The sequence below is a fragment of the Dendropsophus ebraccatus genome, chromosome 13 (genome assembly GCF_027789765.1).
Source record: "Dendropsophus ebraccatus isolate aDenEbr1 chromosome 13, aDenEbr1.pat, whole genome shotgun sequence".
Lineage (NCBI taxonomy): Eukaryota > Metazoa > Chordata > Amphibia > Anura > Hylidae > Dendropsophus > Dendropsophus ebraccatus.
In genome coordinates this window covers 54,717,980-54,732,194 of record NC_091466.1, presented here as the reverse complement: position 1 = coordinate 54,732,194, position 14,215 = coordinate 54,717,980, and the positions used below count along the sequence as shown (strand labels likewise).

The window sequence follows — 14,215 nt, the reverse complement described above, 5'->3', positions numbered from 1 at the left end:
GACATTCTCTATGGAGTCACCGGAGACAGCCAAGTACAGTGCTCCATAGGAATGAACAGAGAGCAGTGGGTCACATGCCGCACCTACGTCTGTATTCATAACAAAGGAGCCGGGGGCTGATCTGGACATCAGCAAGGGATACAGAGTTCGGACGCCCCCCAAAAAAAAACCACTAAGCCCACTCAATCTCTTACTTGTCCCCTATCCTGTAGGGACAAGTTAGTTTTGGGTGGACAACCCCTTTACATGGGTAACATACCCTGCAAAAAGTTCAGGCAACCACCGACTGCTAGAACTAGCCGAAACAAGTGTGCACTAGGCGCATTCTCTCACAGCTCTGCCCACGCATCCGAGACAGACTCCTCAGTAGGGTCTTAACACCTAAATCCCTGCCAATTAAAACTTTTTTTTTTTTTTTTTTGTCTCTACGATATGGCAAAAGTTTTTGAAACTGAAAGTAAAATTCAAGGCAGCACTTCTTGAACTGTAAGAGTTAGAAAGAGTGATATAGGAGGAATCCCACCACGGAATCCTGGGGTGGAAAGGGCTTGCACACCTCCGTTTCCACCGCTCTCCGCTCAAAGAATTGACATGTCAATTCTTTGAGCGGAGAGCAACGAGGGCGGAGGCGCTGAGGCAGTTGGGATTCTGTGGCGGAGAGCTCCACCTATATTACTCAGTGTGAAAATACCCTTAAGCAGAATACACTGACAATGCTAGCTCTGTTTTATTAGTGTAGGTCTATAGTAAGGCTATGTTCACATTTGGTATGTGACCGGCGATTCTGTGACCCGGCCAGGTCACAGAACAGCCGATCTCAGAAAAGATCATCCCTGTCGGTACTGCAGGACCGGCCGGATGATCTTTTGCGCCGCTGAGTTCTGATGCGGGCACATCAGTGTGCACCCGCATAAGAACTCCCCACTGCACACTATGGAGCATGTGGCCTGACTGCATGCTCCATTGTACGCACTGACAGGGTTTTCTGCAGCCGCTCTTCAATGAATAGTGGCCGCAGAAAACAGACATGTCAGTTTTCTACGGCACCGCTAGGGATCCCGGCCAGAGTGTATACAATGTGTATAAAGTCCAGCCAGGATTCCCTCGGCCTGCAGCACAACATAAGTTCCGTACCAATCACGGCCGTTGTTGCAACCGTGCCGTGCTCCATAGTGTGCACTGGCAGGGTTGACATAGTGTGCACATGTCAGTTTTTTACGGCGCCACTACAATGTGTATAAACTCCGTCTGGAATTCCCTCGGCCTGCAACACAACGTAAGTTCCATACCAATCACGGCCGTTGTTGTTGTTGATTAGTACTAAACTTACATTGTGTGAACATGGCCTAACAATGGATAAAATACCAGGACTCAGAAGTCCTTTACCTAGGGGGCAGTACAACTGCATGGAGAACACAGGGAAGCTGCTTTAGAGGAAAAGGAGAAATGACCAGAGGGACTCACTCCTTCTTCAACATCTCCTGGGCAGAAGTAAGAGCTCTTGACTCTCCTCATCCAACACCTCTTGGGTTAATATATTACAGCCCCTATAAAAAGCCTTATGGCAACATGGCACTCTCCTAGTCAAGAAAAGAAAAAGCAGTTCCTGGATATTACAGTACATTACCGCACTGAAGCCAGCTGTCTGGCTCTATAGCTCTTTTAGTTTCCCTATGCTAATATGAGGTGTTCTAATCCCTTGGGAAATTGGCACGGGTAAAAAGGCAACAGATTGTCAAGTGCACACTTAGAGATTCACTGTATACAAATAAAATGGAAATGTGTGGCGCTGAGGAGTTCCCTGACACTTCAAGCCGTCAATTACTAAATATTTGCACAGTGGCGGCCTGAGGCCTGAGACACGTTATAGAGACCGACCGCAGAGAATGCACAGGAACGCTGTAAGTACTGCCGAACCCTTCACAGGAATGACTTAGTGTCATACACATATCTCCCGCCTTTTACATTAAAATGGTTTGTTTTCAATGTGATTTGTGCTGCTAAGGAACAATGGGGAGATTTAGTATTACTTAATAGAACTTATGCCGGAGTTTCTTCTACCGTATGCACCAGATTCATCACCAAGACATATGGGATGGTGCAACACCAAAGCCTTACTCCCTCATGACAACTTTGGCCTCACACAGTACTAGTCATGAAAAATACCTCTTGACAGGTCATCAGTTTTTTCAGAAGTTAAAGTGTCACTGTCGGTTAAATTTTTTTGGCAGAAATCAAGAGTACAGGTGATTTTAAGAAACTTTGTAATTGTGTTTATTAGCCGAAAAAATGCATTTTTATAATGAAAAAGCAGTTTCAAGCTCTCCCCCCTGTCTTCATGGTTTTCTATGGAGAGGGGTGGAGGGAGATGAGGCACCAAAACAGGACAACAAAGAGTTAATGTACATCACCAGGCTATCTCCTCTGAAGTCAGCACTGACCTCTCTGACCTCTGAATACCAGCTTTCACTCAGGTTCCGCTGTGTAATCCTTTGTTCTCTGCTCTCCGCTGGCGACTAATTTCCCTTCTCCCCCCTCCCGTCTCCATAAGTTAGACAGGGCTCGACTGATGTAAAAGAGTCGAGATTTCCTGATAATGAGCAGTGAATGAGAGAGAGAGAGGAGGAGGGGGACCTGGTGAAAGTCTTTTGGAGTGCAGATAATGGCATATTTGCCTAATAAACCCAATTACAATGTTTCTTAAAATCGCCCAGACTACTGATTTCTGCAAAGAAAAAAAACAAAAAATGACAGTGACACTTTAATGATTGCATTGAGTCTAACTGATGAAACCCTATATGATCATACTGCAATGAAGTCGATGCAAACAATGGCCATTGTTTCACACGAAGTATTAAACAAAGTCAGTAGTTTACGACCGTCGAAATAATGATCATGTCAATTATTTCCGGCCGTTGTCCGCAGACTTCAATGCAATTTTCAAACATCGGCTGTTGTTTGATCTTTAAAAGAACGGCTGTAGTTTTGAGTGCCAAATGATGGCCGTTGTTTATACGTTGTGTGAACATAGATTACGGCATAATAGTGGTTTATATTATATTGTAATACATTCATGGCAATAAGAAACACTCAGCGTGGTACTATTTAAAATGCACTTATACAGAGGAGAAGAGTACCCATTAGGGTATCTAATAGTAGAGGGAACCTCTATGCCACATAGTAACGTCCCCTATGTTACACAGATTGTGTTCTCAGATTAGTCACCATTGCTATATTACTTCCGCCATCACTTATTCTGAATAAGTGGCAATATAGGCCAGGGTTATATTCTATTATATTACCAGACAATACTTTACAAGTTGATTTATCATTCATGACTCATCCATCATTTATTAACACTTTCATTCCCAGGCCGTTCTATTCCCAGGCACCGGACGGGGGTGAAGCAGTGGGAGGGAACCCCTGCCCCTCTATGATGCGGCTCCATTGCTTCAACCCTGACTATAACTTCTGACTGCCTAATTCCAACAATGGAAGTCAATGAGGCTGATGGGGAGTGGACTGCGCTGCTGCAACTTTCTCTCCCCGGCTATATATCCCCGATCACAGAGGGTGTCAGCAATGAGACTTATGCTGCGTTTACACGGAACGATTATCGTGCGAATTCGCATGATAATGATTTCGAATTCGAACAATAATCGTACGTGTAAACGCTGCGAACGACCAAACGACGAACGAGAAATCGCTAATTTTGATCTTACAACCTGTTCTAAAATCGTCGTCCGCAAAAAATTCGCAGATCGTTCAGTGTAAACAGTCGTTGGCCGATTTAATCAATGTGTGAGATAGGCTTAAGCCATTGCAAAACGATCGCAAAACGAATTTCCGTACGATATATCGTACTGTCTAAACGCTGACCGTTATGAAAAAAAAATTGTTACTCCGACATCGTTAATTGTACGATCGGGCCAATTATTGGTTCGTGTAAACGCAGTACGGAAATTTGTTTTGCAATCGTTTCGCAATCGCTTAAGCCTATCTCACACATTGGTTAAATCGGCAAACGATCGGTTAAATGTTTACACTGAACGATCTGCTAATTTTTTGCGAACGACGATTTTAGAACAGGCTGTAACATCAAAAAGATGTTCAATTTCTCGTTCGTTGTTCGCAGCGTTTACACATACGATTATCGTTCGAATTCAATCGTTATCGTGCAAATTTGCACGATAATAGTTCCGTGTAAACGCAGCATGACTGTGATCAATAACTTAATAAATTGAATCTGTCCGCTGTAATTCACAATCCAATCTGCTGACAATAAGAGACAGCTCAAGGAGAAACATGGTACTTTTCATATATCCATCTTTGTTTCCATATTGTGACATATCCTCCCATGCAAAGTCCCAAGTTTCCTAAGCTTATTATTGGTGGGGATCTGAACACCCAGACCCCAACCAATCAAAAAATTGTCGATGCTTAAAGGGATCCTACGATTAAAACTTAGGGTCCTATTACACGGAGCGAATTTTAACGATTAACGACTAACGATAAACAATCGCAAACTAGATTGTTTATCGTTAACCTGAATTCGTTCACCATATTACACAGTACGATAGTCGTTAGTCACGATCGTTACTACTATAGTTATTGGGATCGTTACTACGATCGTTTATTCCTTCTGATCCCAGCAAAACAATGAACAATGTGCCATTACACTGAATTATTAGTGAATAAATGCGAAATTTGAGTGAACAAATGTGGAATTACAGCGGACGATTAATTATGATTTTAGATCCAGATTTAAATCAACGATCAATGACACACGAAAGATTTTTCAATCGTTGCCTGCAATTACACAGAACGATTATTGTTTAAATTCGACCGATATAGCAATTTTTTCGCACGATAATCATCTCGTGTAATAGGGCCCTTACTTGCTGACCCGCGGCCCTATTCAAAACAAAGAAGCCAGGGGTCAATCTGGAGATCGCTGGGGGGTACAGCAACCTATTACTTGTCCCCTATCATGTGGATAGCGAACAAGTAAGTTTTAATCTTTTTTTCTAATTTGATGCTAAATCAGTGTATACCTATGTTGTCTAACATTCATTGTTAGGGTGCTAACACACACGACCGATGCGCAGCAGATCTGCAGCAGATTTGATGGTGCAGATTTGATGCTGTGTTCAGCTATTTACATCAAATCTGCTGCGTATCTGCTGCGTATCCGCTGCGTATTCGCAGCATAAAATTCACTGCGATACGGTGTGTGTGAAGCTACCCTTAGGGTACAAACACACACACCGTATACGCAGCAGATACGCAGCAAAAACGCAGCAGATCTGCAGCAGATTTGATGGTGCAGATTTGATGCTGTGTTCAGTTATTTAGATCTAATCTGCTGCGTATTTGCTGCGTATCGCAGCAGTAAATCTACTGCGTATACGGTGTGTGTGTTTGTACCCTTAAGCAAGCTTTATTAGTGTAAAACAAATTTTACGTCCCGTTCTAGGGTAATGTATTGCATTTTACTATAGGCTGTAAAATTAGATGTTTATGTCAATGTGAAGCCTATTGTTTGACATCTAATGACTACTAAAAAAATTTTTTATTCCATTTACTTACACACTTACACATCATTATAGAAGATGTAGTTTCCGATATTCCAATAGCATTAAAGGGGTAGTTCAGCAGTCCCTGACATGGACAGAGGTGGCAGCAGAGAGCATTGTGTCAGACGGGAAAGAATACACCACTTCCCGCAGGACATACAGCAGCTGATAAGTATTGGGAGACTTGACATTTTTTAATAGAAGTAAATTACAAATCTAAATAACTTTCTGGCACCAGTTGATTTATATATTTTTTTTTTTGGATGAACTACCCCTTTAATGAAGATGATCCTACATTGTAAACATGCCACCTAAAGTGGGCATGATGGCTACAGCGTTTCCTATCAGCAATGTTTGGACACCCTTAGGTCAAAGATGCTCAGACACAAATGTTTCTAGTTGTGTAGCCAGAAATATACATGGCCTATTCTCAGATCACCCCGCAATATACCCAAGCAGGGTATAAAGGATATAGATAAAGGGACGTGTGAATAATGCCACTGCGGGCATGCACTGACACCAGATCATACGCAGAGCTAAGCAGAATTCTTATGACAAGACAGGAGAAGAACCCTTCACATGACCAGACACTTGGCACAAGCAGCAATTGTCTCATCGCTGGAATCCTTGGGAGTTTTTTAGTATGTGCCAGCCGGACCACTCACATCTGAATGTCTGCCACTATCAAGCATGTCACCTTACAAATCACAAGAATATACCAAGTATCAATATACTGCCACAAGAAGTGTGCCAGTCAGAATATGTCATGCACCCATCTCCACTCTGACCCTGGGTACCTGCCCCGTGCCACTTAGGCACTATCCTGCAGTCAAACACTTTCTGACTGATGGGCACCCTGCAGAGTCCCTGGATTACCAATATATGAATCTCTGTGCCATCTTGTCACTCCCAGACTCCTTTTAACTATTGTTTGACAACTTTTCCACTATGAATGTATTCAATGTCCTGCACCCTGCAGCAATATCACCCACCCAATTCCATTGTGGTACTGTCTGGCACTTTGTGCCACTATAAAAAGATTATATAAAGATTTCACTCTGTGTCAGGATATACCATCTTATATCCTCTCTGCCACCTATTCACCTATAGTCACCATGTATCAGTCAGATGCCATCTGTTACATTAAGCAACTACACCAGGTCTTGTACTCTGTGCCAGGCAAGGTGAGGCAACCTGCGCCAGCTAGTCACTATCAAACTCCACATGTCATTCAGCCATTGTCTCAGCATATACTGTATGTGCCACCCAGACACTGTCTGTCACTTTGTGCCACTATAGCTGTCCAAAAAGGTGGGCACTGTCTGGCACTTTGCACCACTAGGTAAAAAATACCTTGCAACCTGTGGCTGTCAAACAACAGGACATTCAGTGTCAAATAGTCCCTGCCCTGTGCCACCCTGGGGCAGCCATGGTATTTAGCAACTACCCTGCACTGTGCCGCTGTCTGGCAGCCATGGTATTTAGCCTCTACCCTGCACCCTGTGCCACCATAGGGCAGCCATGGTATTTAGCCACTACCCTGCACTGTGCCACCTTCTGTCAGCCATGGTATTCAGCCACTACCCTGCACCCTGTGCCCCCTCTGGCAGCCGTGGTATATAGCCACTACCCTGCACTCTGTGCCACCCTCTGGCAGCCATGGTATATAGCCACTACCCTGCACCATGTGCCACCCTCTGGCAGTCATGGTAAATAGCCACTACCCTGTCCACTGTGCCACCGTCTGGCAGCCATGGTATATAGCCACTACCCTGCACTGTGCCACCTTCTGGCAGCAGGGGTATTTAGCCACTACCCTGCACCCTGTGCCACTCTCTGGTGGCCATGGTATATAGCCACTACCTGCACCCTGTGCCACCCTCTGGCAGCCATGGTATATAGCCACTACCATCACCCTGTGCCACTCTCTGGCAGCCATGGTATATAGCCATTACCCTGCACCCTGTGCCAGCCATGTTATTCAGCCACTACCCTGCATCCTGTGCCACCCTCTGGCAGCCATGGTATATAGCCACTACCTGCACCCTGTTCCACCCTCTGGCAGCCATGGTATATAGCCACTACCCTGCACCCTGTGCCACCCTGGGGCAGCCATGGTATATAGCCACTACCCTGCACCCTGTGTTACCCTCTGGCAGCCATGGTATATAGCCACTACCCTGCACCCTGTGCCACCCTCTGGCAGCCATAGTATATAGCCACTACCCTGCATCTTGTGCCACCCTCTGGCAGCCATGGTATATAGCCACTACCCTGCACCCTGTGCCACCCTCTGGCAGCCATGGTATATAGCCACTACCCTGCACCCTGTGCCACCCTCTGGCAGCCATGGTATATAGCCACTACCCTGCACCCTGTGCCACCCTCTGGCAGCCATGGTATATAGCCACTACCCTGCACGCTGTGCCACCCTCTGGCAGCCATGGTATATAACCACTATCCTGCACCCTGTGCCACCCTCTGGCAGCCATGGTATATAGCCACTACCCTGCACCCTGTGCCACCCTCTGGCAGCCATGGTATATAGCCACTACCCTGCACCCTGTGTTACCCTCTGGTAGCCATCGTATATAGCCACTACCCTGCACCCTGTGTTACCCTCTGGCAGCCATGGTATACAGCCACTACCCTGCACCCTGTGTTACCCTCTGGTAGCCATGGTATATAGCCACTACCCTGTGCCACCCTCTGGCAGCCATGGTATATAGCCACTACCCTGCACCCTGTGCCACCCTGGGGCAGCCATGGTATACAGCCACTACCCTGTGCCACCCTCTGGCAGCCATGGTATATAGCCACTACCCTGCACCCTGTGCCACCCTCTGGCAGCCATGGTATATAGCCACTACCCTGCACCCTGTGTTACCCTCTGGTAGCCATGGTATATAGCCACTACCCTGCACCCTGTGTTACCCTCTGGCAGCCATGGTATACAGCCACTACCCTGCACCCTGTGTTACCCTCTGGTAGCCATGGTATATAGCCACTACCCTGTGCCACCCTCTGGCAGCCATGGTATACAGCCACTACCCTGCACCCTGTGTTACCCTCTGGCAGCCATGGTATATAGCCACTACCCTGTGCCACCCTCTGTGTATATAGCCACTACCCTGCACCCTGTGCCACCCTCTGGCAGCCATGGTATATAGCCACTACCCTGCACCCTGTGCCACCCTCTGGCAGCCATGGTATATAGCCACTACCTACACCCTGTGCCACCCTCTGGCAGCCATGGTATATAGCCACTACCCTGTGCCACCCTCTGGCAGCCATGGTATATAGCCACTACCCTGTGCCACCCTCTGGCAGCCATGGTATATAGCCACTACCCTGTGCCACCCTCTGGCAGCCATGGTATATAGCCACTACCCTGCACCCTGTGCCAGCTCCCACCTCTGTGCAGTAGCTGCCACCTATTCATTGACAGACTCCATGTGTCAGTCACTTTGTGCCACTCTGCCAGTCCTACAATGTCTTGCACTCTGTGAAGTTTGTGGCAATCTGTGCCAACTAGTGACAGTCTGGCTGCAGTGGGCACTGCCCCCCCCCCCCCTCGGTGCCCCCCGGTGCCCCCCTTACCAGGTTCTGCTCCTCGCTGTGCTCCAGGTCCACATTGCCTTGGCTCTTGCTCTCGGAGTCGCTCAGCAGGTCATCCTCGGAGTCCTCCAGGGCAGACGAGGAGCCGGTGGAGGACAGGGACGTGCTGGACACTGACAGCCGCCGGTTGGCCAGCTTCAGCAAGCCCTCGCTCCTCACGCCATCCCACCCGGGCACATGGACGAGCCCTGCCGGGCTGGGGGGCGGCTGCGGCTCCTCACTACTGGTCACCAGCAGCTGCGGGATAACGTGATTCTTCCGCGCAGCTTCCCAGCTCCCTCTCCTCGGATCCTCAGAAACCTCCCCATTGCTCCGGTGCCAGCTCCCGCTGCCCATCCTCCTCCGCCGCCTCGGCTCCCTGTGCCCGTCCCGCTCCGCCGCGCACCGAGCCTCGAAGTACAGTCTCAGCTCCCCGACGCTCAGTCGCTTCCGACCACTGCCTAGGTTTGGAGAGATAGGGGGCTCCCCTGAACCCCCATTATGGTTCATTCCGGTGCCGCTTGTTACTTCTGTGGGAATCATCCAAAACGTCTGTCACGGGGGAGGAAGGGGGGGATCGGGGACAGCGTGCTACAGACAAGTGTGAGTGACTGTCATAGAGGTGTCTGTAGGCTGCTGCGTGAGGCAGAGCACTGAGGTGCAGTCACTGCTACACACTGTACTACTCACTTCCTCCTTCTCAACCTGGGACTTGTTATTATGTGTGGGAGGGAGGGCAGGCTCGTTCTCCTCAGCGTGTGTGCTGTCTTATAGACAGGTTCTACAACTCTGCTGGTCCCTGTCACAGTGCAGCAGTCAGTCACAGCCCAGGGACTGGTGACACACCGACTGCTCAGCCATGGATTGGTCTGCTTACACTATCAGAAACTATGGAAAAGAAAAAAACTTTGTTGCATTTGACTTGCATGCCACATTGTGACCACTTTGCTTTTTTTTGTTGTTGTTTTTTTTGCATGCTTACGCTATGTTCAGGTGTTTTGGCAGTACTTACATTTTTGAAATTGAAATTTCTGAAATTGAAAAATTAAATTTTTTTTAAAAAAAATTGTGCACTTTTTTTCTGCATGAAAACGTCATTTTTTTTAAATGTGGAAATACGCCCCCCCCCCCCCCCACACACACACACACACACAAAAAAAAAAAAATTGAAAAAAGAAAGGGACACTTAATTTTACGGGGAAATTTTAAAGCCTCCAAGACGAAGCAAGGCAGAACGTGCATGGAGGTGCGTGTGCGCTAGTGTGCGACATTGTTATTTTGCTACTTTGTATGTTCACATATTGTACTGGTGTGCGCTATGCTGTATATCAGGGGTAAGGAGCCTTGGCTCTCCAGCTGTTGGGAAAACTACAACTCCCAGCATGCCTGGACAGCCAAAACAGAGTTTTTGGATCTTATTTTCAGCCATTTTTATGTTCACACACAGGGGAGGAAATTTATTGCGTGGTCTTACAGTAAAATTTTATTTGTTGCCCATAGCAACCTATCTCAGCTTCCATTTTACCAGAACAAGGTGAGTGGTAAGGTTGCTATGGGCAGCAGAGACTCTTGCTTAAAGGGGAACTTCAGCAATAAAAAAAATCTAGTACTAGAGGTTTGTAATTTACTTCTATTAAATAAATCTCAATTCTTCCAGTACTTATCAACTGCTGTATGTCCTGCAGGAAGTGGTATGGTATTCTTTCCAGTCTGGAGAGCAGAAGAGGTTTCCTATGGGAATTTGCTACAGCTCTGGACAGTACCTGACATGAGGTTGCACCAGAGAGCACTGTGTTAGACTGGAAGGAATACATCACTTCCTGCAGGACGTACAGCAGATGATAAGTACTGGAAAGAACTGAAGATTTTTTTAATAGAAGTAAATTACAAATCACTTTCTTGCACCAGTAAATATTTTGTTGGAGTACCCCTTTAATGAGCCCTGGTAAAAGTAAAGCTGGTTGTTATGGATAACAAAGTACATCCTTACTATAGCAGGTTGCTTGCAACACCGCGTTGCTGCATCTTAAGGATAAAAAAAAAAAGTGTTATATCAAAATATAAAATAAAGGGTTTTACCCTCTTAAGAGATTTCTTTAGGCTGCAAACTGTGTAAAAAAATAAAAACTTTATTCATCCTTAAATCTGCAGTCATTCCAGTGCAGCCACTGCCACTGGCATCCTGGAAGGACGTTGAGGACGTCGTCATCAAGGGGCAGCAGCAGTGAGGCTGGGACCAAGTGGATAAGTAAGTAGATATTTTTCTATTTGTCTTGCTATTTCCACCGGCACTGAGCAATTTGTCAAGGGAGCTGGGAAACTCCTTTAAGAGCGAATCTAGACACGGCTGATTTGTTACAGAATTGTCTGCAATTCTCCAAGCCGTGCAAAAATGCATGTGCTTGTCGCCCATTCACATTTGTAAACTTTCAGTAGCAAACCTGCTGCATGTGAATTCACTGTCAGGCTATATTCAAAAAACTGTGGTACAGCCCGCAACCGCCAGCACTGTGCATCTGTAGTGCTCCGTGCTTTATGGAGCACTACATTCACACTTCATTACCCTAGCGATCCATGCCGCAAAAACCGTTCTGCATTACAACATGTCCTTTTTTTTTGCGGCCCCTATTTTCCTTCTTCCTTTTCTCCATGTTCCCAGTGCATCTAACCAAGCGGTCCATAGGAGACTGATATGTTCTTCCATCTAATCTTCCCTTCCAAAAGGGATTTCAATATCCCTGTGACTCTTTCCATATAGATTTCCATAGAGGAGAAGTCCATTATAATTTTTTATTAAAGTATTGTATTGCCCCCCAAAAGTTATACAAATCCCCAATATACACTTATTATGGGAAATGCTTATAAAGTGCTTTTTTTCCCTACACTTACTGCTGCATCAAGGCTTCACTTCCTGGATAACACGGTGATGTCACTTCCTAGATAACATGGTGATGTCACTTCCTGGATAAAATGGTGATGTCACGACACGACTCCCAGAGCTTTGCGGGCTGTGGCTGCTGGAGAGGATAATGGCAAAGGGATGCTCAGTGCCCCTCCAGTGCCCTGTGTCCCTCAGTGTCCCTCTGCCATCATCCTCTCCAGCAGCCACAGCCTGCACAGCTCTGGGAGTCGGGTCGTGACATCACCATTATATCCAGGAAGTGAAGCCTTGACGCAGTAGTAACTGCAGGGAAAAAAGCACTTTATGTACATTTCCCGTAATAAGTGTATATTGGTGATTTGTATAACTTTTGGGGGGAAATACAATACTTTAATAAAAAATTTTGCCGGACTTCTCCTTTAACATCTTGGGCTAGGGCATGCTTCAACCTCACATATTCCCACCATACCTTATCGGACAGCCCAAACAGCCATTCTTTAATCTGCCCACCATCTATCACATCGGACACTTTCTCTATACCACCATCATATAGTCCTCAAGGGATCCCCAATTTGGCTACTTCTTCCAAATTAAAGTTATTCCATAGTGGGACTATCTTCAAGGGGCCTTCTACCCCAATAATCTCCTTAAGGGTAGCTTCATACGTACCGGATACGCAGCGGATTTCATGCTGCAAGGTTGCAGTGCCGTGCACTGATTGGCTGATAGGGAGCGAGGAGAGCCGGAAGCCTCACACACAGCCGAGCAGGTAATGTATTCTCCGGGCCGGGGGCTGCGGGTAGTGGGGGGTTAAAGGGGCCGGGTCACATACTGGCAGGGGAATAAAAATTCCGCTGCGGGTATGTGACCTATTCAACTTTACACTACCAGGATCCGCAGAGGGTTTCGCTGCAAACTGGCAGCGTGAAATTCGCTGTGGATCCGGTACGTATTAAGCTACCCTAAATCTAAACCAGACCCTATAAAATGTATCCAAAATCAATTTCTCCCTTCCCTACCCCCATACAGGGAAAGTCCAGTGATTGTTTACTATGTTCCCCCCTGCCCCTGCAGGCTGACAATTTTTTAAATCACCTTCAAGGCCTAAAAATGTTTGCTTTACAAACAAAAACAAGCCATAAAACTAGTTTGAGCTCTTTTTATTGCTTTTGGAGCATTTGTATGCACATTTTTGTTCTTCAAAGCTTTTTTTGGAGATTTTATCAGTGTTTATGCAAAATCAGGTCTGAGTGTGCAGTGTTTTAATGTTTTTAAGCAGTTGTGTGCAAAAAGGGGCCCAAATAACTTTAGGGCTATGTTCACATATGGATCGGCCGCTGTCTGAGATGAGAGACCGCAGTATCAGCCGACATTTGGGTGTGCCAGCCCTCCAATTAGCCATAGAGGACAATGTAAAGTATGGCCGGGAGCTGTACTTTACATTGTGAGAACAGTCTATTTTGTGCAGCCGCTGTTCACTGAATAGCGTCCGCACAGAATCAACAATGCACAGTAAATAAAAAGCAGGCAGTCTATGTTCACACATAGTAAAAATAAGAAAAAATGACGTCCGTTGGTGCAAATTAACGGCCGCCATTATTATGATCATTAATAGCGGCCGTTATTTTGCAACAACAGCCGTTATTTGCCCTTTTTCATATTGTTGGTAGAATTTTGAGAGAGAAAAATGACAACCATCATCCCAGCTCCTGCAGACAGCTGCAAAGGGAGGAAGATAAAAGTAGGTCAGGAACATAATAGTATGAGGTTCTACGGAAACTATAGTGTCTACCTTAAAATTCCATTATTTTGACAGTCCAGAAAATCTGCAGTCCAACAGGTTTTTGTTATTTATAGCTGAGAAAACAGTGGTGACAATTCATTGGAATGCGTTGAGTTGTATGAACATGCAACATTCATTTTGACAAAATATCAAGGTGAAAGGTTAAGCAGGTAGGCTCTACAAGGGGAACATTCCTTATTTATGATCATTATAAGCGGCCATCTATATTATGAGACGGCTGCCTTCCCCCATTATGTTCCCAAAGTGGGAACATAGCCAAAAGGTGCAATTGTTTACATAATTTTTTGTTTATCAGGTCCACTCTTGGTTTTGGCTAAAATACTGTATGTAAACTTGGCCCAACAAAGTTGATATCAC

General features: G+C 46.0%; 1 protein-coding gene across 1 annotated transcript in view; it reads right to left on the bottom strand.

Moving 5' to 3' along the window:
- The window catches only part of ITPKA (inositol-trisphosphate 3-kinase A), a 70,170-nt gene extending 60,244 nt beyond the window's left edge, over window positions 1-9,926 (bottom strand). The window contains exon 1 of the mRNA XM_069949932.1: window positions 9,177-9,926. Within this exon, the coding sequence (XP_069806033.1) occupies window positions 9,177-9,716 (540 nt within the window). The 5' untranslated portion in view covers window positions 9,717-9,926. The remainder of the gene's footprint in view (window positions 1-9,176) is intronic.
- Window positions 9,927-14,215: the final 4,289 nt, after the last annotated feature.